This window comes from Cricetulus griseus, chromosome 5, assembly GCF_003668045.3.
Source record: "Cricetulus griseus strain 17A/GY chromosome 5, alternate assembly CriGri-PICRH-1.0, whole genome shotgun sequence".
In the NCBI taxonomy this organism is placed as follows: Eukaryota; Metazoa; Chordata; class Mammalia; order Rodentia; family Cricetidae; genus Cricetulus; species Cricetulus griseus.
This window is the reverse complement of record NC_048598.1, coordinates 49,430,000-49,456,242: the sequence shown is the minus strand read 5'-3', so window position 1 is coordinate 49,456,242 and position 26,243 is coordinate 49,430,000. Positions and strand designations below refer to the sequence as shown.

Sequence of the window (26,243 nt, the reverse complement as noted above, 5' to 3'; positions counted from 1 at the left end):
GTTCTAGTACAATAGCAAAATGAAACCTTTCAAACATTTATACAGTTTATCCAGAGGTCTCATTTGAATAGATGTCAGTATTGTTTAAAGATCCTCAAAATTACATTATTTGTAATGTGAAATTTTAAAAATAGATACTCATAGTTTGAAATATTTACCACAGTCCTCATACTGAGGGAACGTTCATTTCTAGCTTGCTTATAAAATGTATCCACTTCAGTTCTTAATTAGTAGGAATGTGAATGAGAGCCACATAGCCACTGCCTCCTCAGAGTTCTGAATTTCCATTCCTGCAACAATTCTATGCTTCCACTGTAGTCCCATACATATATAACTCTGAGTCTGCCATTAATAAAATTAGTTTCTGATGTCATTTTGATATAGCAATAATTATTGGAATTAGAACTGTTTGGACTTTGTTTGGAGAAAATGGGAAATAAGTAGATATTATCTGGAACTGCCCCTCACTTCTTATATTTTAATTGGAGTGATTTATCCAAAGAGACCTGGAACTAGATTAAATGACAAGCTAACTAAATAATCAGTACAAGTGAATGCAGCTTCTCAACATCACTTAAAGTGGCTGAATCAGAAGACAGTGATATGTTATAAAAGACTCCTCTTGTACCTTTACCACCTCAGGTAGAGGAACAGCAAAGTAAAAAACACATTATAAGATTTAATAATAGATTCAACATGGTTACATCTGACATCTGTTGAAACCTCTTGCTTTATGCTTCTGTAATAATTTCCCTAAGAAAGACTTCAGCAACGAATAAAAGACCATTCATTAGTGTTGACTTGAGTATTTGGCACTGTTTTAAATCTTCTCTTTCTTTCTTTTTTGACTTTTATTCTGTTCTGTGTTTCTTTTTAACCTCTTGATATAATTTCTTTCTGCATGATAAAAGTTTAGTTTTTGCTTGTTTTTCAGATATTCTGGCCTACCTTAAGGAATCTATTTGTCCCAGTTTTTCTAAACTGTTGGCTTGCCAAACATGCCTTGGAAAATATGATTGTAAGTAATAAAAGTAAAATTCAAAGCAAAAATATCTTTAAAGCATCCACTATGTCCTACTTATTTTCAATGTTTCAGTACAAAAATATTATTTGGCCTCTTGTCTAACCCTTTTTCCATTTCTTCTACCCCTATATGTTTACATAATATACACAATTTATTCAATTTCAAGGTTATTGAAATTTTAATTATTTTCATTTAAAAACTTTTACCATAATTAACTGTCTCAAAATAGTTTTATTTAACTGTTTTGTGGTAAACTACTGCTATGTACTAATGTACTATATAGCATACATAATTAAATAGTATATCACAGTTAATGAAAGGTAAATGATTAGTCTGCTATATCCAAATAGGAATGAAAATTTGTAAAATGCTTGCAATCCTTAGTATTCCAAGGGTTCAGTTATGGGTAAAGAAAATGGTTCAGGCTTTTTGAAGTCAACAATCCAGCAACTAACTGTTGTTTATACAGGTTCAAATGCTTGATAGTCCCTCCGAATAGGAGCACCCTTCATTATTAAGGCTGTCTCTTTATGCATATGTGGTTCATAGTTCCTAAGTTGTTATGGTTTAGGAATGTTTTTGTCTATTATGAATTGTGAATAATTTCAAGTTTCATAAAAATGTGGGGTTTTGTCAGGCTCTTTCAGAATGAGTAGCTGTCATTTGTGGTCCTTCTCTTAGATTCAGTTGAGTTGAGCTGAGTGGCATATTTAATCCAGGATGCTAATATGGAGAAACACATGCAAAATTCACAGCTTTGCTGCAGTCTTCCTCATCAAAGGCTGATGCTCTCTGGAAGGAATCATTTATACCTATGACCTGAAAGTGTTCACCACAGTTTTCAGTACTTACAAGCAAGTTTTAAGGCATTCATTAATTTATTCCAATGCTAATGTGTGTCTGGAATAAGGCACTTTGCTCTAACGAAAAACAGTTTAAGGAAGGAAAGAATTATTTGGTTTACTGTTCCAAGGAATCCAGTGCACTACAGTAGGGAAGGCGCTACATCGCTACATGAAAGTCATTTCAGCAACAGTGTGGAGTTCTGGGCATATTTTGTTTTGGAGTCAGAAATTGAGACAGTGGGTAGGAAGTGGGAGGAGACATTAAATCCCAAGGTTTACAGCTAGATCTCAGCTTCTAAAGTGCTCATAATCCTCCTAAGCTCTCTCACCTGTTGAGTACCACGTGTTCAAACACAGGAGTCTTTGGGGACATTTCATATGCAAACTGCAACATTCTGCCTTTGGTCTACATAGGCTCATGACTTCCTAGTAAGCAAAATGTATTTGTTCCTATTTCAAAAGTCTGTCTTTGTTATAGTTCCAACACTGCACAAAGTCCAAACTCTTCTGAATTCCAAGGCACTTTCTCAACTGTGAGTCCCTGAAAAAGATTCTTTTAATATACAATGTCAGTTAAGTACTTCCCTTCACAAAGGGTAATGGCTAAAGCAAAGAATTATTTACCAATGTAAGACCACGCCTAGTGGGGAAAATGTGAAATTCTGAAGCTTCATGTCCTAAAGCTTGTACTGTAAATAGCTCAGGTCAAATAACCATCCTGATATTAATGGCTACCACCTGAACACACATAGCCTCTCTCTTGAGCTGGTCCTTACATGGCTACAGCTTTTCTTAGCGGACATGCCAGGGTCCAGCCGTCTCTTATGTTTGGCTTTCTCCACTGCAATCCAAACTTCACTATTATAGCTTCATTCAGTGGCCTGTCATGGCATCCTTTAAAGACTCCATGCCTGCCTTGGATTTCCTGGCCATAGTAGTCCTTTAAAACCCGGGTTTGAGATGATGTGACCCCCTCAATCTTGTATCCTGCATGCTTGCAAAACTCATACTATTTGATGAGGTTGCAAATTTTTGCCTTCTCCAAGCTGGGAAAAACAGCTGTTTGTGTGCTGAGCCTAGGGAGAGCACTTGATTGCTCTTGATGGTGCTAATCTGTTTAGCAGTAGCAGCTGCTTTTCAGCGCCCGAGGCGTTGACTTTAAGTTCATTTACTTTACCGCCAAATGACACATTAAATAGAGCACATCTTTCTGCTCCAGTTGTTGCCCTTTCTCAATGAAACCTGTGTAAGAAGTCAATAGTAACAGAGTCACAACCTGAATATTACACTGCCTTGAACTTTCTTATAGTAAACCTATTGGTCTATTGCAAATTCAGTCTCATGAAAGTTATGAGTGTGTAGGTAACATGCTTCTAGATTTGTTTTCAGAATTCCACACTAATGGCCTCTAGCCCTGTTCTCTATAGAGTTCTTGTTCCCCTGTGAAGTCATGTGAACTGAGCCTCTGTTCTTCCACGCTGCTACCAGAAAAGCCCATTATGTTCTGCTTAAAACATGTTAGAAGTACTCTGACCCAGAATTCAAAGCTCGGCCACATCTTGTTGCATCCTAGTACAAAGGAATAACTTCTACATTATCTGATTTATCAGAGCAACAAACCCACTTTCTGAGAACTCACTTTTTTTTTCTGTTTATTTTGTTGTTACTATGACCAAACACCTGAATAAAAAAGCAAATGATTGAAGAAAGGGTTTATTTGACTTATAGTTCCCAAGGCTATTCTATCATGGTAGAGGAGGTATGATAGGATGAAGTATGATGGGTCTCATTGTTTTTGTAGTCAGTAAGTTGGGAGAAAGTAGGAAATGGGGTTGAACTATAAGTGTCAAGGTCCCCAATGACCTATTTCTTCATCAAGAATCCATATTCTAAGAATTCCACTAGTGGGCCGGTCAGATGGATCTGTGGGTGAAGACTCCTACCACCCAGCTTGAGAACTTGAGTTCTGTCCAGATGGTTGAAGGAGAGACCGTACTGCAAGTTGTCCTCCAACTTTCACACAAGGGGCCATGATATCCACATGCGCTCAAAGAGGTTCCATGTTATCCAAATGCGTATGTACGCGCGCACACACACACACACACACACACACACACACACACACACACACACACGCGCGCGCGCGCACACACACACACACACACACACACACACACACACACACACGACATGCAAGATATTGTGTCTGGTGTGTGGGTGGTTTAATAATATTGATTGCATTTCATGGAAAATTACACTTGTTAGTGTTAACACTCGTTTTTCATTTAAATGACCTTTAAGCAGACATTATGTCAAAAGCATTGAAAACAAAGAATTATTAGAATAAAATTTGGGCACATCCAGCAGAGTGTTCCTAAATACTTACGTGAAGTAACCCACAGTTCTCAGAAAAGCACACGGCCAATGGAGGAAAGTGTGGGTGAACATGGCCCATGGAGTGGCTCCTGAGGTCTTGCTTACCCCAAAGAATTACCATTTGACTAAATAAATTGCTAATGAAAAAAAAATGCACTCAGAATCGTATCGATCTTTGGGAATTGTTGTGTACTTAGCTGTTCGAAAAATAACCCCTCAATGACAAGAACTATTAGTCAGTATTCAAGAGAAATAGACTGGTAGCAATATTAGTTTATGTCTCACATGCCATTGCTGTCCTGTGCTGTGATTTTCCAGCTCTCACTAGATGTTGAGTCATAGATTATTTTTCTGATCATTAGCTCATCTGCTCTAAGAATTTAAAGAATAAGAGATGAAATTCAGGTCAGTAAACTCAGTTGTTTGTTCTCATAACAGTCATGGCTTAATGCACTATGGAAAACTAAAATAATGAACTGAGACCACTTTATTAGTGACATTTATTTTGTCATGCTTCCCTGATTAGGAGGTGGATAAAAGTGAATTGTTAAAAATTTGAGACTAATAGAAAATTGTGAATAAAATATGAAACAAATACTGCCATTTGATTCAATATTTTCAATTATTTCCATACTCTGTTTGATACATGTAAACAAGTCATACATGAAATTAAGCAATTCAATTTTTTATTTGAAATTGTCACATACTAGTAAGTAGTGTGTTAAGTGCTATGTTATTAAATACTTCATTGTAGAAATAATCAGTCCTTCTAAAACTATTATTTAGACATCATTTTAAACTATTTTCATATTGCATATTTTATACTAATAATGAAAGAAGTCCATTATTTATATAATAAACATATTTTTACAGTAAGCACACACACACACACACACACACACACACACACACATATATATATATACATATATATATATATAATTATTAATGTCCATCTCTTAGGATTTTCAGTGATTAAAGGATTAAAGTTTGGATTTTTTTTCTGTAACTACTTATTTTATGATTACACAGAATAAAAATGACATGCTTTAATATTTTTGTCTGTATTACCAGGTTTCCTTCTAAAAGTTTTATTGTCTGGGGAATACTACATGTGTCTGTTCAACATATTACACCTTCATTCATATACCTTTTAATATTAACACTACTGAAATCACCATTAGTATTTATTAATAGACAATTGTTTTCTTTCCCATGTGACAGGCTGCTCTCGTCTGTGTAGTTATTCATTAGTGAGTTTTAATAATAGTTCCAGTTTCCTTTCTTTGCTCCCTTCACTGATACATTATTTTCCTGAAAATCTGCGTATTTTCATGAGATCATTAAATTTGGAAGAGGTGATTATTTATTTGTTTTCTTTCTTTCTTTCCTTTTTGTTTGAGATGGCCTGTTGGTATGCAGCCCAAAATGGTTTTGAACTCAAAATTCCCCTTTCTTAGGCTCTTGAGTACTGTACCATTATAGCAGGCTGGGTATGTCTGGAAGTAATAAATGCAACTTGTAATCTGTTTGCTGTAATGTAAGTGAGCTACAATTTAGTGCTTTGTTGGTCTTCCCATAGTCTATCTTTGTAATATAATTGTATTGTAAGTTACATCTAGATCCATGTAAAATGAAAATATACTATTAAATTAATTTAATTATAGATATTAAATTTACAGAATACTTAGTATTTAAACTCATGTATATTTAGTGTTCATCGAAATTTGAAATATGCATTTTATTATTCTAGAATGATCTTCATAGAGCCATTCAGCGAACACAGTCTGCAATGTTCAATCAAGTTTTGATTTTGATATCTACACTACTATGCCTTATCTTCACTTGGTAAGACCATATATAATACCCTCTAATTGTTTTGTTTTATTTCACTTTTTATGAGAAACTGTATTTTAAAAGTTTCATCAATATTTGACTAATGTAAAGAAATGCTCACCTACAGAAGTGAAATAACATCTTGTTCAGTTTTATAAAGAAGAGAGCTCGTGTATCATTTGACCTTGAGATTTACTGTAACTGACATTTACTCAGATGCTGTCAACAGCCAAATCACAAAGATTTGGCCTGCATGCTGTGCTTGTCAGAGATCCATTTTTCCTTCAAACCATTGACATATAAGCAGCAGCACCTCTCTGTTTTCTTCAGAGAAGAAACTTTGTTGAGGATATTGTCAATGCCCATTACTCCCCTGACACCACTTCTCTGTCTGCACGATGTTTTAGTGTGGGACCTGGTGGAATGCAGTGACAGGAGTCTTGGCAGGGTGGTATGAAGCCTGGCACTTTGTTATTTTGTGTCCTAAGGTTATTGTTTTTTCGAGAAGTCATATTTAACATTACAGTGTTCCTATGGGACATGTTATATCATATGTTTGGATTCATGGATATTTTTTACAAGAGAAAAAGCAGTCAGGAAATGATCAGAATAGTGTCTGCTTTACAGAAGTTGTAGAGTCTGTTTGTACTCATCTGTAAAGTGTTTAGAATGAGAAAAAGCTAATTTGTAAGTAGGAACAATCAATATATACATACATTTGGTACATCTGCTAGATACAAACATTACTTTAGATGTGTATATGCAAACTTGGGTATATATCTATAAGCTATTTTGTATTAATAGTTGTGTTTAATACTAAATAGACTTTAGATATGTCTATTGCATATTTCTGTGTTTTAATTTGATATCTAAATATAAAATTTATACATATTTTAATCTCTCAAAGAAAGCATTTATGATTTCCTTAATAAATATCTAACTACTTAAATGAAATCCACAGAAATGTTAAAATTCCATCACACAATACTGAAAATTCTATTCAATTAAGTGATTTCTACTGCAATGTAACTAAAAACTCTTAACTGAAATATAGCATTATATTCAATAGCAATTTTTACTTTAAGGAATTTACAAAATTAAAATATAATACTGATTTTTGTGGTGTTGGATAATTGCTGGAAAAATAAAATTAATGGTTTCTAGATATGATGTAAAATGAATTTAGTAAAGAAATGTTTGTGTCTAGGGATAGCAGCACAGTTGTTCTGTAGTTTGTGACCATTTTATGACGATAAAGATAAAAAATATACTTTTGGACTATGTAGAAATGTAACTACTGTTAATGAAAATTTTGTGTTATAATCCTTCTTTGAATGTCTAGGCCAGAAATATACATTGTTTTTCTTGCTTGGTCTTTAAGACCATAACAGAAATATAGTTGGTGCTGGAGGGGTGCCTCAGTGCTTAAGGACATTACTATAACAGCACGTGTTCCTCACCCACCTGGCAGCTCAAAACCGCCAAGTAACTCTAGTTCCATGAAATCCAGCACCTTCTTCTGACCTCCAGGGGCACTGTACACACACGATCTATATAGACACATGCAGGGAAACACTCAAAAACATAATTTATTTAAAGTATACTTCTGGTGGTGGTGTGTGTACGTGTTTGTGTGTGCACATATTTATTATATTTTGTATTACAGCCCACAGCTTTAAAGCAGAAATTTAATATGTCTTTGAAAATTTGAGCCTTGAAAATACAGGAACTTATATTTAGATGCCCTGGCTATGTTCTTAATGAACCCGACAACCCTAAAATTACCTGTTTTAGAAAGCAGCTATCTAGCTCTAAGACACATGTAGGCATCACAGTTATTAACATTACAAAGTACTATTATTAAGCATCTGTCTGTGAGGGATACATGCTTGGTGCCAAACTGAAATAAGCATTAAGCTGCTGACCCATTCTTTCCAGAAAATGTGCTGAAGTGTTTTTCCAGTCATTGTAATGGAATTGGACTCATCTGTCTACATGCTGGCTCCCTACCCCTCTTCATCAGTAATGCTCCCTTCAGAGACAGCTGGCCATTGTGATTCATCCTGCATCTTGGAAACAAAGCAGTTGTAAACTGGTACATCCGGGAATCAACTGCATGACTTTAGCACAATTATCAATATATTCCAACCAATAATAAGTGCTATAATTGATAATGCACTTGCTGTTTCTAATTTTCCACGGATAGACTTATTTTGCAAGTACTTTCCCACAAACTTTAATATTGTGTTTGAATTCACATGCATATTTATACATTTTCTCATTCTATAGCTGTAACACAAAGATCTGCACAAATGGACATTTTCTGGTTGTCTTCCAATGTGAAAAATTCAACATACTTTCTCAGTCATTTTTCAGTAGGGAAAAATCAATTCATTTTTAAGTTTATCTAGCACATACAGTGCTAATAGCACATAGTCTTTTCTTCTGCACCTATAAATGCTTGTTGGGGTGATGAAGAAGTTACATTTGTTTCTAAGCATGATTGAGCACATGTAGTTCAGTAGCACATGGCCTTTTCTTCTGCATATATACATGTTTGAGTAATGTCTTCCTAAGTCCTTCAGCTTTGTTGGCTTTGTTGTTAAATAAGCACTTGAGAAGTGGACTGGGGGAGCCCGAGTACTGTAGTTCAACAATGTGTTACAACACATTCCAGAGCTTGGTCACCATAATTAGATCTGCTTTAGTTTTGATACTTCATTTTCTTTACCTTTATATCATAATCAATGCAGAAATTTCATTTGTTAACAATTGTCTAACCTCTCCTACTATTATTTAGTGCTAGAAAAATACAGAAAACTTTGCCCCAATTAAATTTTATGTATGTAGCAATCCAGATTTTAGGCACTGTAGTGGATGGAAAGAAAATGGCCCCCAAAGGGAAGGTACTCTTAGGGGGCATGGCCTTGTTGGAATGGGTGTGTTCTTACTATGGAGGTGGACTTTGAGGTCTCATATATGCTCAAGCCACAACCAGTATCACAGACCACTTTCTGTTGCCTGTGAGTCAAGATGTTAGAATTCTCAGGTCCTTCTTAGCACCATCTGTGAGCCTTTAGAGCATTAAGACTAAATACAGTATCCGTATTATCATAGGAAAATATAGTTTCTAGAACAGTGTCAAGTTTTATTTTTGTTTTTTGAGATAGAGCTTTTCTCTGGATGCCCTAGAACTCGTTTTGTAGACCAGGCTGACCTCGAACTCACAGAGATCTGACTGCCTTTGCCTCCAGAGTGCTGGGATGAAAGGCATGCACCACTACCACCACGTGCCTGTGTCCATAAATTTTTAAGAAAAATCACTTAAAATCTCTACCTGTCAAACAAAAGTATTATTGAAGTTTAGTAATGTATATTTAGTTTCAGACATATAATATGTAAGAGCATATGGAACTTAATTTTGATAAAATGTGTAATTAAAGAAAGAATATAAAATGAAGCATATGGTTATTTTTGGAGACTTTCCTATTTAATGATACCTCATTTGCTCCATGTCTGGAAAACCACTCTTTCCCACTGGAGAAGTGCACATGAGAGTTCTCTATACTCAGAGGCCAGGGCTCTTTTTCATTTTGTGTGTCATAGACTCTTGGTTAGTCAATTTTCTATCTCTGTCAGAAAACATTTGAGATAGTTATAAAAAAGGAAGATTTATTGTGCTGCACTGTTTCAGAAGTCTTATTGTGTTGCCACCTAGCCGTGTTGCTTTTGGCTTGACACCATGGTGTATCATTGCCGAGTATATGGAGAAGGAATCCCATTTAAAGTATGCAAGTCAGGAATCATTAAGATTCAGGAAGAGCTGGAGGTTACCAATATTTCCTCCTAGACCATGGTTCACCGACCAAAGTTCTGTAATCTGCATTTCTCTTAAGTCCCATCACTTCCCTGTAGCACCATGGGCTTGGGATCAAGTCTTAAATATATGAACCTTTCATAACCATTTCAATCCTAAAGTGTAGCTGACTTTTAGGCAAGGGAAGCCCCTGGCTAAAGCAGTGATGCAGGAGTGAAGGGAACACTCCAATCATCACACTGCAGCGACAAAACCATCCATTTGTGTAAGACACTCAAATATAAAATCAGTCAACCAGAACACTTAGAACTGAATTCTTTTAGGCAGTGATAGACATTGGCTCTCTTCTTGAAAACGAACACTTTGTGATGAAATCTGGTCAAGTGAAATATATCATGAAGGAAAAAGAAAAAAATGAGTGAATAAAGTAGGTAAAAGATGAGTCACACATAGTGACAAACACTTAAGTTTATTCCCTGAAGATTGATTCTGGCATGTCCTGATAAGAATGGTGTCTGACACCCAATCTTTGCTGTGTTTCTATGTGTCAGGTATTAAATATTTAGTTTGGCACAGTGAGCTTTGGTTCTCAAATTATTGTTTTCAGTTACAATAATGAAGTTGAGACAGTAAGTTATTACTAGTATATTACTAGGCCATGACTTAGTGGGAACCTGAATTCACATTGTGATTTGAAAAATACTTAAGCACTGTAGTAACTTTTCAATAGAACAGAAGAACTTAACCTACAAATATGAAAATCAGGAACTAAATATAAGAAAAAGCAGAAATGAAAAATTTCACTATTGTGAAGTTTAAATTGTAGACATTAAGGTGATTATAATCTTATTCTAAATGATTTTGAATATATTTTACATAATATTTTAGTTTTATCTTTTAATAACTTGTCTTAAAAGCAGCAGGGATTTCAAAACTATAGTGTTTTTTTTTTTTTAATAATACTTGTGGCCCTCTGAAAACTGGCCCATAGGGAGGAAGCTTCCTGTTCAGTTTCCACTTGGAATCTGTTTCCTGTATCCAGAGTATGTAGTGTTTTGAGAAATAACATCTTTGTTTTAATTCTCAAGATCAATACAGAACAGTGACAATAGCCTTTTTGCTGAGAGAGGCTTTGTGGTTTCCCTGGGTAAACAACACAGGGGAAGGTATTCTTCACTGGGGTTTTGTTTGAAAGCCATTTCAGTTCTACCATTGAAACCATCACTTTTCAGTTAGCTTACAAAGTAGTAGTTTCTAGATGGGTTTTACATGCATCCTCAATTTTGGTTTACCATTCCTACAAACCTCAAATTTCTCCATTCTTCATACCCATTTTACCATTTAACTGGCAAACACCCCACACCATCCTACCCCACCGCACCCCACCCCACCCCACCACAGAGTATTGCCTACTTTTCCATACACATCTCATTCATTTTACTGTCATTTTTGCCTATTTCTGAGCTATTCCAACCTGTGAAATTGCATAGATCCTTGTTTTGCAACCTGGCTGCTATTGACATCTTACTCCAACTAAACACAACTATTTAAGATTTGAACATGAAGGAAAGTCTACATATGAAAAAGGAAATGTGGTATTTGTCCTTCTAGGCCTGGGTTACCTCACTCATCTATTTTCCCCATTTATTGTATTTTCCTACCAATTTCATTTTTTCTTAGTGCTAGAAAGAATTTTGTTGTGTAAATGAACTACAATTATGTTATCCATTTGTTGATGAACATCTCAGCTGATTTTGTTTCCTTGTTTTTATGAAGATAGCAGTGCTAAGCCCAAATATGTAAGTATTTCTATATTAGGTCATATGTCCATTGGCTATATGTCCAGAATTGATGCATGTGGCTCATATGGCATATCTACTATTAGCATGGTGTGAGATCTCCACACTGGTTTCCACAGTCACTGCACAGTCTATACTCTTATCAACAATGTATAAGATGTTCCCTTTCCCAACATCCTTACAGGAATTTATTTTCATTTGATTTTTCTCGATGAAATCTGTTTTTTTCCCACTCTCAAAGTGGTTTTAATTTTCATTTCTCAATGGGCTAATGATATCCAACAATTCTTAGAATGGTTATCAGCCATTAGTATATCTCACTTTGATAACTCACTGTTCAATTCCAAATTCATTCTTTGATCGTATTATTTGTTTTGCTTATGTTTAATTTTTGAGTTCTTTGTATATTTTAGGTATCAGTTGTATGTCAGATGTAGAGCTGGCATGCCTATTTCACTGTCTATTTTCTTTATTGTAAATCTCTCTTTTAATTCCGTAAGTTCCTGCTTGTCACTTTTTGGTTATATTTACTAAGGGTTCATGGATCTTTTCAGAAATCTTCAGCTACCCCTGTATCTCTGTGTACTAACTGTTTTTTTTCCTTTAGCAATTACATGGTTTCAGGTTTTATGTTTTAATATTAATCCATATGCAGTTGAATTTTTTCTTTTAGCAGAGTTCTACTTGCATTCTTGCATGTTTAGTTGTTCTGTTTTCCCAGAAACATTCTTTTTTTAAATTTAAATTAAAAACAAGCTAGGTTTACATGTCAATCCCAGTTCCTTCTCCCTCCCCTCCTCCCCTGACCCCCACCAACCCCCTATTCCATCCCCTTTTGGCTCCCCAGGGAGGGTGAGGCCTTCCACAGGGGAACCTTCAAAATCTTTCATATCATTTGGAGCAAGGCCTAGACCCTCCTCCATGTGTCTAGGCTGAGAGAGTATCCCTCTATGTAGAATGAGCTTCCAAAGTCCACTCTTTTACTTGGAATAAATACTGATCCACTAGCAGAGGTCCCATAGATTTCTCAGGCCTCCTAACTGACACCCACATTCAGGGGGTCTGGAACAGACCTATGCTGGTTTCCCTGTTATCAGTCTGGGGTCCATGAGCTCCCCTTTGTTCAGGTCAGCTGTTTCTGTGGGTTTCTCCAGTCTGGTCTTGACCCCTTTTGTCATCACTCTTTGCTCTCTGCCACTGGATTCCACTGTTTAGCTTTGGGTGTCTGCTTCTGCTTCTGCTTCTGTTTCCATCAGCTACTGGATGAAGGTTCTAGGATGTCATATAAGGTAGTCAACAATCTCATTATAGGTGAAAGGCATTTAAGGTAGCCTCTCCACTATTGCTTAGATTGTTAGTTGGGGTCATCCTTTTGAATCTCTGGACATTTCCCTAGTGCCAGATTTCTCTTGAAACCAATAATGGCTCCCTCTATTATGTTATCTCTTTTCTTGCTCTCCTCTATTCTTCCCCTGATTAGATCTTCCTGCTCCCTCATGTCCTCCTCACCCCTCCTCTTCCCCCTTCTCTTTCTCCTAACTCTCTTTTCCCTCCCCCATGCTCCCAATTAGCTCAGGAGATCTTGTCCCTTTCCCCTTCTCAGGGGTGACCATGTATATCTCTTAGGGTCCTCCTTGTTTCCTAGCTTCTCTGGCAGTGTGGATTGTAGGCTGGTAATCCTTTGCTCTGTGTCTAAAATCCATATATGAGTGAGTAGTACTCAGAGGAAAAAAACAATGGAATCTTGAAAATCACAGGCAAATGGATTTAACTAGAAGAAACTATCCAAGCTAGGCATTGGTGGCTCACTTCTTTAATCCCTGCACTCAGGTGGCAGAGACAGGTGGATCTCTGTGAGTTTGAGAGCAGCCTGGTCTATAAGAGCTAGTTCCAGGACAGCTCCAAAGCCACAGAGAAACCCTGTCTGGAAAAACCAAAAGAAAATAATAAATAATAATAATAATAATAATAATAATAATAATAATAATAAACTATCTTGAGTAAGGTAACCCAGTCACAAAAAGACAAACATACTATGTACCCACAAACATTCTTTTAAAAGATGTCTTTTATTTAAACTGTATAATTTGCATATTTGTCAAAATTCAGATGTCTATACTTCCACAGCTTATTTCTGAGTCTTCTGTAGCATTCCATTGATCTATATGCCTGTTTTTATGCCAGAACTGGGTTGTTTATTTAACTATGGCTCTGTAGTATAATTTGAGATCAGTTGTTTTCCTGCCCCCCCAACTGTTTCTGCTATGTAGCATATTTTGTGCTTTCATATGTCTTACAGGATTATTTTTTCTGTATCTCTGGTGAATTGTAGAAACTGTATATAGAATTTTTATTGTGGCTGGGCGTTGGTGGCGCACACCTTTAATCCCAGCACTTGAGAGATAGAGGCAGGCAGATCTCTGTGAGTTCGAGGCCAGCCTGGTCTCCAGAGCGAGTGCCAGGATAGATTCCAAAGCTACACAGAGAAACCCTGTCTCAAAAAACCAAAAAAAAAAAAAAAAGAAATTTTATTGTGATTGAATTTAATATGTAGGATGCTTTTTTAAATGTAATTTTTTGGTTTTGAGACATGGTCTCCGTATGTAGTTCTGTCTTTTCTGGTGCTCACGGAGATCTAATGTGCTTTTGATATGATAGTTATCTTCACAATTTTATTCTACCATTCCACAAGCATGAGAAGTCTTTGTGTCTTTAGGGCCTTCCTGTCTTTCTGTATTCAGAATTTTAAGGTTTTCATTGTACAAATCCTTCAGTTTATTGAATAAATGATAGTATACATCTTCTGATATTTAATATTTATGTTCTTTAGTTTTGTAAAAAATAGTTTAGGATACTGTTACTTTTCTATATATATATATATATATATAATATATATATATATATGAATAAAGATTCAATTTTCCCTTTATTCACATCATGCCTATCATCTTTCAAAATACTTGGAAAACATTAGATGTTTAACAAATATTTATTAAGGAAAGGCAATAGAATTTTCAAGTAAGTTTGGCCTTTTCATACCATGTTTGTTGTTCTGGGTCTGGGTTGCCTCACTCAGAATGATGTAATCATGCATATGTGGTCATTAAGAGTAAAGTATAGGATAACAAACCTACAGTCCACAGCCCCAAAGAGGCTAGATAGCAAGGAGGGTCCAAAGACGTACACTTGGATTTCCTTGAGATGGGAAATAAGAGATATCCTGGGTAAACTGAGTGCAGGGGGTGGTATGGAAACTTCAGGGAGTGGGTTGAGCAGGCTGGGTGTTGGAGGTTGGTTGGGGAGACAGGGGGGAAGTAATGAAAGATACTTGTTGATGGGGGAATGGGTATTTTGGTATTAGTGAGAACCCCGGTGCCAGGGACACTCCCAGGAATTCACAAGCAATTCCCAGCTAAGGCTCCTAGAAATAGTGGAAAGGGTGCCTGAACAGGCTATCTACTGTAATCAGATTGGCGATTAGCCTAATTGGTATCAGAGAGCCTTCATCCAGTAATTGATTCCACAGCCAAGCACTGGGTCAAGCTAAAGAGAGAGACAAAGGATTGTACCAGCCAGGGATGTCAAGGTCATGATGGGGGCATCCACAGACACAGCTGACCTGAGTTTTTGGGAGCTCATGGACTCTGGACCAACAGTTAGAGAGCCTGTGTGGGCCTGACCTAGGCCCTCTGCATATATGTTACAGCTTTGTAGCTTGGTCTGCTTGTGTGATGCTTCTAGCAGTGGGATCAGGTCCTGTGCCTGGTGCAGTTAGCTGACTTTTGGGAACCTGTTTCCCGTGCTGGATTACCTTGCCTAGACACAGTAGGGGAACTTGGTCCTGCCTCAACTGGATATGCCATGCTTTGTTAAAGCCCTTGGGAAGCCTGGTCCTGTATAAATGTAGAAGGAGGAGTAGAAGGGCAAAGGGTAAATGGGAGGCAAGGGATGGGCAGGAGGAGAGGAGGAAGAGGAAACAGGAAAAGAAAACAGGAAGCTATGTACAATTTAAAAACAAACAAACAAGCAAGATTGTCCTTTTCAATCGGACATTCTTAAATATATTGAGAGGCATTTCAAAGTATATACTTTGAGAATTTATTTTAAATCCCTTCGGGAGTAAGTCTATAGTCTTAGCTTTCCAGGCCAAAAGCTTTGCTTCTGAGGAAGAGTTGTAACTGAGTAGTAAACTTACATGGCTTCCAAGTAATTCTTACAAATTCCTCACTAAGTTAAAGTAAACTTCATATCGACCACATTTGGCTATTACTTTTGTCTCCATATAGCCTCAGAATTTCCATCTTTAAAAATTTCCATATTTCTGAATTTGTAGAAACAGAACAGTGTAATGAAATTACTGAATCTTGCAACTCCTTTGTTAAGCACAAAAGCAAACTTGTTAAATACTAGAAGTATGGCCATATTTCATCCTATTTTCTTCCTATAATTGTGGAGGGTTTTTTTTGTTTTGTTTTGTTTTCTTTATCACTCTTAAGAAATTTTCTGTTACTCCGTTCTGATTTAAAACTTGAGTCCTTCCCATAACTGTACTGTCTTACATATGACTTGAAATAGAGAAAGCATGCTTGTGACTGGAAGGCAGCGTGAGGCAATGTGGTCAGTGTTGATGAGTTAGGAAGCCACCAGATTTATTAGCTCTAGATTTGGAGGTCATGTATGGTGTGACTAACTAACCTTCTTTTGCATATATACGAAGGAAGTGTCAAAGAGTGGGAGAGATTTCTTTCAGCAATGGAAACGGGCTTTTTTGTATTAAAAAAAATCCTAATAAAAATGTAAAATCCTAACATCTCAAATTGTCTTATGCTCCATGGATATATTAGGTGTTAGGCGGATACTCTGCAGGAAATGAAAAATGATTACTTGAAACCATTTAATTGGCATTCGCTCAACAAATACCGAAGTGCAATTTGTGGGCTGATTTGAATGCTAATGTCTGAATTACAGGCATGGAATCAAAGTGCTAGATGCTTTCAGTGCAGAATGCCAGTGCTTAATTAAGTTTTCCAGTAACTGTGCATGGTGATGGGATTCATGGGGAGTGCTTGGATATTTAAGGTTATTTATTTCTGCCATACGACCTTTTTTCCCCCTGAAATCATTTGTTGTACAAATTGACATTTACCAGGTGGTGAAAAAGTTTACAGTCTTGATATATCCTTTCATTCAAATTAATGTTTTTCCATCAACCATTCCAAAACTTAAAATAGCTCTATTATTAAATACACTGTTAGCATTTAGAGGGTGTATGGTTTTAAAAGCACAGAGTGAGGACTTGTAATGAATATGCTTTTGTTATTGTGTAGAAGGTCTATACCAAATCAAATCAGTTGAAATTTCCCAGAATTTTTTTATTTTGTTAACTGAGATGTTTTTCATTTGCTTTGTTTTTAATTGTGCAATGCTGAAAATATTTTGTATAGATGTGTTAAAGTAATGCTAATATTTTAAGAAGCAAACTTCATAGCAGATTCCCAATTGAATTTAATATTGGTTGATTAGATTCTGTTGAATTGTCTTAAAAATTGAGATGCATTTTATGTTAACAAACCATTTTACCTAACAGTGGAGCACTTAAAAATGTGCATGCAGTTCAATTAAATTCTGTAAATATGTGTTTGTATTAATCTTGTATAGATGTTTCCATATCCACAGTCTTTTCTGTTCTCTAATGTTGACTTTTTATGAAGCTGTTATTCACTGAGGACTGATGATATCTTTACCCATATATATTTAGTTTGTGGACATCAACCAAAGTTTCTGTGACACTGCTTAGGTGAGCGTTGCCTCAGATGCAGATTCAGGCTGAGGTAGAGAACAAGGGATGTTCTCACTCAGGACCTGTTTACTCCTATAAATTCCTTAGACTACCAACTTTGCCCTGAATGCCCAGTGCCAGGGCCAGGCATCATATTTTAGCTGGTATCATTACTAAGAGCCCTGGTCTGTCATTACTAAGAAGGGGACCCATTGAGATCAATACACACCTGGATGCTGTCTCATCTGTATGCTAAAACAAGTGCAAACTCTTCTGGGTCAAGGCAGGCTGTACACTGAGTTATGACAACCACTGACTAAAAATAGTGTAGCAGTCAATATATGTGTCTGTTCTGGTTCAGACTGTGCTCAAGTATTGTGTGAACCATGTGCATTTCAGCCATGTTCTTTTTAACACCAGAGTGGCTGCAGAAAGGAGCTTTGGGCATTATCTCTGAGGTGTGCTGGTTGTGGCACATAGGCAAAAAGCACAAATGTGGAACTCTAAAGGCTTTGGCTCATATTATGCTGTTTTCTATTGTTAATCCACTGACTAATGTCATAACATTTGGAAGCTTTGTTCTAGTTCAAGATTTGCATTTTGTGGATAAGAATTTTGCTGTAATTACATGATTCTTATGTGAATTATTAAAGCATCAACAGTAAGTCATAGGGAGCACTATTATGAAATAATGATGTATTATTACTATTACTCACTTAGAGAACATGGGATTTTAATATTAGCTGGTGTGAAATTAAGGTGGGGAATTTTATCAGCTTTATTATTAGGCATCTGGAAGTATGAAATAAACATATATTAAGCTGATACTGAATTCAGAGTTTAGAAGTGAAAAAGATTTTGTTTGGAAAATAGTATTTTTATTGAGGTGTACGTTGATAATTTAATTTCATCTTATAAAAATTGGTTTCAGAAAGCTTATATTTAGATCATTATTTAGATATATTTAGATATTTAGATAATATCATATATTTAGATCTATCCTTATCATAGATACCTATGCTTACACACACATTCTGTTTTACAAGGTCTACTGAAATAAATACTTGTTACATTTTTATAAAGTGTTCCTGATAAGTGTAAAGATTTCTGTTAACCATTTACTATATGTACAATACTAATTATTCTATGGCCTTAAGAATGTGGCCTTCAAGAAGTATTAAGGACGCTTCAAACTAATGCCTAGAATTAGTTAAGCAGCATACATTTTGATGACCACAGGGACAAGGCCTATTCAGAAGTAAAGCTGACAATGGTAGCACAAAGGAGACACTGCTTCAGACTCAAGTTTATGTTTCCATATTATGTACCATACATAAAATGGTAAGACCTGAAAGGATGATTAAAATGCAGCCAAGAGTGAGTCTAGCAATTGGAGCAATAATGGGGATCAATATGGATGATGAGCCCTATCTGTTCCAAGAAAGAGCTAAGAAAAGCAAAGCATTGAGAAGACCATGGAAAAGAATTTCTTGAGCATGTCCTTCCCCTCCACTCTGCCTTCCAATGTTTCCTGACTCAGGGCAAGAAAATAGAGCACTGGAGATGATGGGATCCTTTTCTGCTGGTGGAGAGGTAGAAGAACATGAGACTTACACAGGGACAAATGAGGATGGACATCGTCTCCACGGGCTTGTTTAAAAATTGGACTTCCCTGTATGGTCAACGTTGGCTGTGTTGAGTTCAACTGTTTTGTGTGGTATGCAAAAGTTATGGGAGAAGGAAATAATCTGGGAAAGGCCTTTGTACCTACTGAATAAAAGAATTTGGAAACTGAAATTAGGAGTGGGGGCTTCTGGGTACAAGGTGAAGCCATGGACTAGGTACAAGCTGGTTCCTAAGTAGAATTAACCTTGTAACTTCCACCCTAAGCCTTTTAAGAAGAGAAACTTAAACAATGGTTAAGAAAGGGTCAGTGACCAAAGTATGGATCACAGACAATCTAGGTAAATCTAGGTAATGAAGTGTATGTGCTCTGAGGAGGAAAATCCACCATGAAAGAGTATGGCAGATGTATCTGGGGCATCTGATGAGTTTTATAGGCATCAGTATGATGGAAAGCAAAGGGTAGGGAAAAATTAACCAAATGATAATAAAATGGCATACTGTGTTGAAGAAAGCTATAAACCCAGAAAAAGATTATCTTACACAATGCATCTAGCATTTTTTTAACTTCAAGGAAAAATAAACTTTTTCAGGTTTTCAGTCAGAGAGTAAAATAAAAGTTAGTGTACTGGTTATGTAGTATTGCTTCATACTAAAAATTCACACCTGGCCCAAAAACCTATAGAGACAATCAAGATGTCTAACAAAATGGAAAGATGGAGGAATGGGAATATAGCTTTGGATTGCATTATGTGTTATTTAATTGATGCTACTTAGAAATCAGTGTACTCACAAACCTCATTAAGGGCTGCAGATAGGGAGATGGGGACATAGATGCCTTTAATTTACCTATTGCCAATATTACTAAGGAGGATCAGTAGAAAGACAAATGGCAATCAAATAATAAATACAGAAGTATATATGTTTTTATTTTTGAGTATTAGTTAGAGCTTTATGAGAAAACAAGGGATAAATATGAAGGGACAGCATGAGACATAAGTGCAGATAGTTTGATGGAGGTGTCTGTAAAGTGTGACATGGGAGAGACACTCTTTGTAGATGGATTTTCTGACTGTGGCTCAGATCACCAGTATGTGAAATAAGAAAGGATCATTTAATAAAAAGTTGTAAACCAAATAGTCTAAGAGGTCAGACTGTCTCACTCAGTATCCATCCAGGTTAATATGAGTGCCCACGGGTGTCCACAGGGAGAATGAATTTGTTTGTCTTGTAGAATGGGATTGTAGTCTATCCTTGAAAGGAAGAAATAGCAGCAGGCGTTGGAATAGCAAGTTACATTATATGACAGTCAAGAATTTGATAGTGATGAACAAACACTGTGGTTTTTTCCTTTATTTATTTATACTGTCTAGTATCTGAATCAGTAATGATGCCACTAAAAGCGGGTCTTCCAGCCATAGACACGCTCAGAGTCCCTCCTTCAGGCAATCCTACATCATGAAAATTAACCCCCACAGCTTCTACTTTTCAAGAGATCAAGATCCACATGATGACTGACTTTGAATGATCCTGTGAGTCTAAAGATGACCATAGTTACTGCTGCCACCACCCAAAGCTGCCACCGGTGCTCTCTTTCTCTCTCTCTCTCTCTCTCTCTCTCTCTCTCTCTCTCTCTCTCTCTGTCTCTCCCTCCATTCCTCTTCCTCCTCCTTCTTCTCCTTCTCTGGAAATCCTCAGTATAGTGTTTCTGTCCATGGTGTCTCCATGCCATTCTGGTAGAAACTAACCTAAAGTCCAATGGCAAGGGACTTGGGGGTGGGGCTAAGTTAAAGGTCTAGTTTGCAAAATATAACTGGATGTGAAATTCAGCTATTAAATGAGATCAAACAATAATGTTAGAGTGTTGGGTTAGTCAGATAGAGATAGAGAATAGATGAGTCACAGGTCATGAAAAACCAGATAAGCAGGATAAAGCTTTGAGAAAAAGTACATTTTTAACTTTTGATAGCAACCAAGCTATGGAAATGAAAACATTATGGCTAAATATCACTGCCTTTCATACAATTTGTGTCATTAGTTCTCAGTTTGATCTTGAGATCCCTAATTTTCTATGGTGATGCATGATTAAGATGTGGAGAGTTTTAAGTACTATTCTTCAGTGTTGGAGTGGCTAGAAGCATGAACACCAAATCCTTCCAAGTAAAAAAGTCTTAAGGGGGCCTCCTTGAAGCCCATGACACCTTAAATCCAAGTTATTGGCTAAGATGAATGGCCTGTATGAATACTTATCTATTGATAAAGACTCCTTATGAAATTAAATTGTCTAATCAAACATAGAGGATGGGAAATGGAAACCAAATTTGTACTACCTAACAAAAAAAACCTTTTTTTTGTTTTTGTTTTTTGAGACAGGGTTTCTCTGTGGCTTTGGAGGCTGTCCTGGAACTAGCTCTTAGAGACCAGGCTCCTCTCAAACTCACAGAGATCCACTTGCCTCTGCCTCCCAAGTGCCAGGATTAAAGAAGTGTTCCACTACTGCCCACCCTCCCCACCCCCCCCCGCAAAAAAAGTGTTCAAAATGCACAGTATGTAAAAGGAGTCATTTTCTAGATAAAATAACAAACAACAAATCACCATGAACAATAAATTAAAAGAAGAAACAATAATAATAAACAAGTTTAAACATTAAAATAAAATGAGTCATGCCTCTGATCCCCACAAATATAAAAACACTATACTTTTTTTGCTAAAAAAGAAATTATCTGACAGTTTAAAAAATCAATGATTTTTATAAGAATTAAAGATGTATTAAAATCATAAAGCATGTTTGAAAGGATAACACCCAAACCAAAGAGGAGCCCTGAAGGTATTTACACTTACTCATTTTTGTTATACTTTTATGTTTCTTCTGTGTCGAGAGTGGGAAAAATAGATAAAATAATAGCATGACACAATGAAGAGCTAATGAAGTAAATGAATGTAAAGTCGAGATAAGCCCAAAAGCAGGTTGCTTTTCTAGGTAGGGTGCACAGGGAACGGCTGTCTAAAGATGTAGGATTTTAATTAGGAAATAAGCAACACATTGTAAGCAAAGCATATTTCTGGGGAAAGCCTGTTCAAGATGAAGAGGCATGAGTGAAAACACTCTTATATTTCTTATGTTTTTGCAGAAAGTGCTTCAACAGATGTCATATTAAAAGTGCTCTGACTACTCTGTGCAGCATAGGCTGTAGGAAGAGAAGTGCAGAGTCAGAAATTCTGACTGGAAGGCTGCTGTGGGATTCCAGGAAAAAGGTCATGGAGTCTTGACCTGGAACAACAGCAAAAAGGTGGGCTGTCATTTGATTTGACATCCATCTTAAAGACAGATGTGACATAGATATGATGAATTAGATGTAGGGCGTGAGAAGGAAGAAAAGTGAATTGGAAGTTAGTATACCGAGAAGTGAAAATGAAAGGTGATTTTTACAAGAACAGAAAACTGGAAAGGACCATAAAGGGAAGGAGACATAGACCTTTGTGCCAGAGATGCCTTTGAGAAATTCAACAGGCGATTATACATGAACATGGGACTATAAGCTGGAGTTGAAGCCATAGGATCCATGTGCAAACTTGGGATGGGTTAGTTCACAAGTGCCAGTTAATGTCAAAGGATAAGAAGAGAGAACCTAGGCATGTCTGTGATCCAAACATAAGCAGCAAGTCATTGCTGTGTTAGATGAAGATGCTATTTGCAAGAAAGAATGGCTTACATTTAACTATAGATCCTCAAAGTTGGCCATTAACTGTACAAAATAAAAATAAATAAAACCCCAAATCTCCAAATGGTAATGCAGCAGATTTTTATGAAACGCTCTATTACTAAAATGGATCTGAGATTTTTTTTTTTAATTTCCCACTTTTGCAAACAGAGCCCTTTCTATACTATCCAGCCCAGATGGTTGTCTATTTAAAACTGTACTCAATGTCAGTTTTTATAGAGCACTTTTATTATCATCAAAGCATTTTTCTACCATCTACCAGATCCCGGATGAATTTTCATACATCTTAAAAAAAAAAAAAAAAAACCACCATTGTTTTTCTCTTTCAAATTCCTTCTTAAACTTTCGTCCTGTCTTTCCCTTCTTAATAACTTTGCTACCCAGCTTCTTAAATTAGACACTTTTATTATTTTGGAGGTGATCATTTTTTATTATTGTTTATTTTTTGCTGTGTGTGTGTTCCATTGAGGTCCTAATATTCACATATCAATCACTCTTACCTACTCTCTAGTGCCTGAGCTGTTTCTTAGAATCCTTATCTTTGAACATATTTCAGGGCTAGTCTCATAATTTCCCAGCTGAAAATTCTCTATGTATTTCACAGCAGCTTACCATCTCCTTGTACATAATTGTTGCTAGCTTATTGTAAAGTATGTGCCTTTGGAACTTCGGGAGGTTCACTTCAGCTCTGACTATAATGCATTACACAATCTGATTTAATTATCTTATAACCTAGGTTTCATTAACTCACCAGTATTTTTCTTCTCACATACTATACAGCACTCTTCTAGTTTTGCTTAACAATCCAGTTTCAAGGAGTCACTCAGATTTTTTTTTTTATGATTGCCATTACCCAATTGAATTACATTTATTGTAATAGACTTTTGTCTTTATGTACAAAGTTTTGATATTTATTTTTAGATCCTTGATTTGCAAGCAAATTGATTTTAGGATGTTCTAAATATCTCATTTGAATTTCATATGAGCTGGTTCCTGCTAGTGTACCAACTGTGAAGGTGGAAAAAAAATACTTTCAATCCGTTACGTTAAAATTATCTTTTATATTGACCATCGAGAGCACTCAGTTTGCTTTTTTTCCCTTCAAGCAAAATATACCCTAAATGGTATAACTTTTCTCCATAGGACTTTTGGGTTGTTGTTTGCTTGCTTTTCTCTGAATCTGTTGCATTTCTTAAGTATAAATTCAAACACAGCCCCCAGTGCTGAGTAACAACAAAGACCAATGAATCCACATAAAAGCATGTGTAAACCATAATGTACTATTCAAATAGACAGCAGTTTTTTACTGCCATAATTTAAGGAAAATGTCAAGAGTTTCATGGAAAAGACTTTCTTTTTCTAGCGTTTTACTTCTCAGAGGCTGGAAATATGTATAACTAAGTAGAGGATCACCCATTTCAGAAATAAGGTAGATTTAATGGGATCCTCTCTATTCACTGTACTTTCTGGGCTTCATTGTATTTTTATGGGTATAGTTTAAAAGGATATATTCTCTGAGTCTTGATTTGCTGGTTTTTTTTTTAACAAGTGGAGATAAAACAGTATTATATAAGCATTCTTCAAAGAACCGAGGCAGCTTTTACAAAATAGTAGCTTACATTTTAGTCTTTGAAACTTTAATATGTGTGTGTCGGATTTTTTGATCATGCCCTTCCTCAAATGCCTCCCTGTAACACCAAGATGGACCCCACCCCCACCACCCCCACATAACAAGTTTCCCTTCTAAATTCATGCCTTCTTAGTTTACATAAAATAATACCATCTCTATTCCTGCTAGTGCTGCTCATATGCAAATGGAAATCCATTGAGACACAGAAAGCTAGCAGCAAGGCAACTGACTTTCCATCCCACAGCAGCCATCAGCTCAGTAGCTCCTCTAGCTCCATCATCAAGCCAACCTCTCTAACCATGGGGACATTTTGACAGGCTTTATATTGTGGACTTCTGATGCAGGTACCCCTGGTACCTTTGACTTCATGAGTGTAAAGACCATGCTGTGTATAGAAGACATCATTTACCGCTCCCCTCCCCATCTTTCTACGCTGACTTCCAAAATGATCCCCAAGTCTTGGATGGGAGGAGGTTGGAGTAGATCACTCAGCAGCAGCTGAGCACACAGAGTCACTTATTCTCAGCCTTCTAAGACAGCATGAATCTGCATTAACCGCCTCAGGAAGAAGTTCCTCTGACCAAGGTTGAGAGCATCACAATCTATGGGTGTAAACACAAATATTTGCATGTGTATACATGAGGATATGTGAGACACTAAAATAGAGGTAAAATGAAAGTAGAGACAGACAATAAGGCAGTTTTCAAGCAGGCATGTATTTGCTTTCATCAAATGAGAAAATTAAAACTGTATGTAGGGATTCAGTGTAATCCTGATATGAAGCTTCTTGTCATCTAAAATGAAGGTAATAGGTCATTTTACTTAGCTGTTATTTCCAAAAGAAGACATACTTGTTACTGCACTGAATTAGTACCAAACCTGCTGCTGTAGAAATCCATGCTTCCGTTCTATTTGCATAATTATTTTAAAAGGTTATGTATAATAGTGCAATAATTTTTATTATTCTTTGAGATTATGATTGTATCATCCCCATTCACTTTCCTCACTCCCACTCTTACCATGTAACACCATATTATTTTTTCTTTTTTATTAATTTATTTTTTTATACATTCCAAACCCAGTTCCCCCTCCCTCCTCTCCTCCCATTCCTTCCACTCCCCCTTCCTTCCATCTGCTCCATGGAGAGGCTAAGTCCTCCCCTAGGAAGTCTACTAAGTCTGTCTCATCATCTAGTTGAGGCAGAACCAAGGCACCTCTCCACCACCACACCCCTGTGCCTAGGCTAGGCATGGTATCTCTCCATGTAGAATGGGCTCCACTAAGTCAGGTTGTACATTAGTGTTAGTGCCACTGCCAGTGGCCTTGATATATTGTCACATTAACACTATTGTCACCTGTATTAAGGGAGTCTAATTTGGTCTTATGCAGATTCCCCATTTGTCAGACCCGAGTCAGTGATCTCTCCCTGAGTCAGCTGATTCTATGTATTTCCCCATCATGGTCTTGACTTCTTTGTTCATATCATCTCTCCTCCCTCATTTCAGTTGTACTCCAGGAACTTGGCCCATTGGTTAGTTGTGGATTTCTGCATCTGCTTCCATCTGTTTCTGGAAGAGGGTTCTAGCTTCTCTGGAGCTGTGGATTGTAGGCTGGGTACTTTTTGCTTTATTTCTGGTATTCACTTATGAGTGAGTACATACTATATTTGTCTTTCTGGTTTGGGGTTACCTCACTTAGGATGAATTTTTTTCAAGTTCTGCCTATTTGCCTGTGAATTTTAGGATGTCATTGTTTCTTATCTATGTTTCTTACACTACTTTATAAATATAAC

At 36.6% G+C, this 26,243-nt stretch overlaps 1 protein-coding gene across 3 annotated transcripts in view; it reads left to right on the top strand.

The window, feature by feature from the left end:
* Positions 1-26,243, top strand: part of Kcnt2 (potassium sodium-activated channel subfamily T member 2) — a 339,295-nt gene that overhangs the window by 129,317 nt on the left and 183,735 nt on the right. For all 3 annotated transcript variants that reach the window (XM_035445603.1, XM_027417432.2, XM_035445602.1), the window contains exons 7-8: positions 935-1,018; positions 5,999-6,093. In XM_035445603.1, coding sequence (XP_035301494.1) covers positions 935-1,018; positions 5,999-6,093 — 179 coding nt within the window. The remainder of the gene's footprint in view (positions 1-934; positions 1,019-5,998; positions 6,094-26,243) is intronic.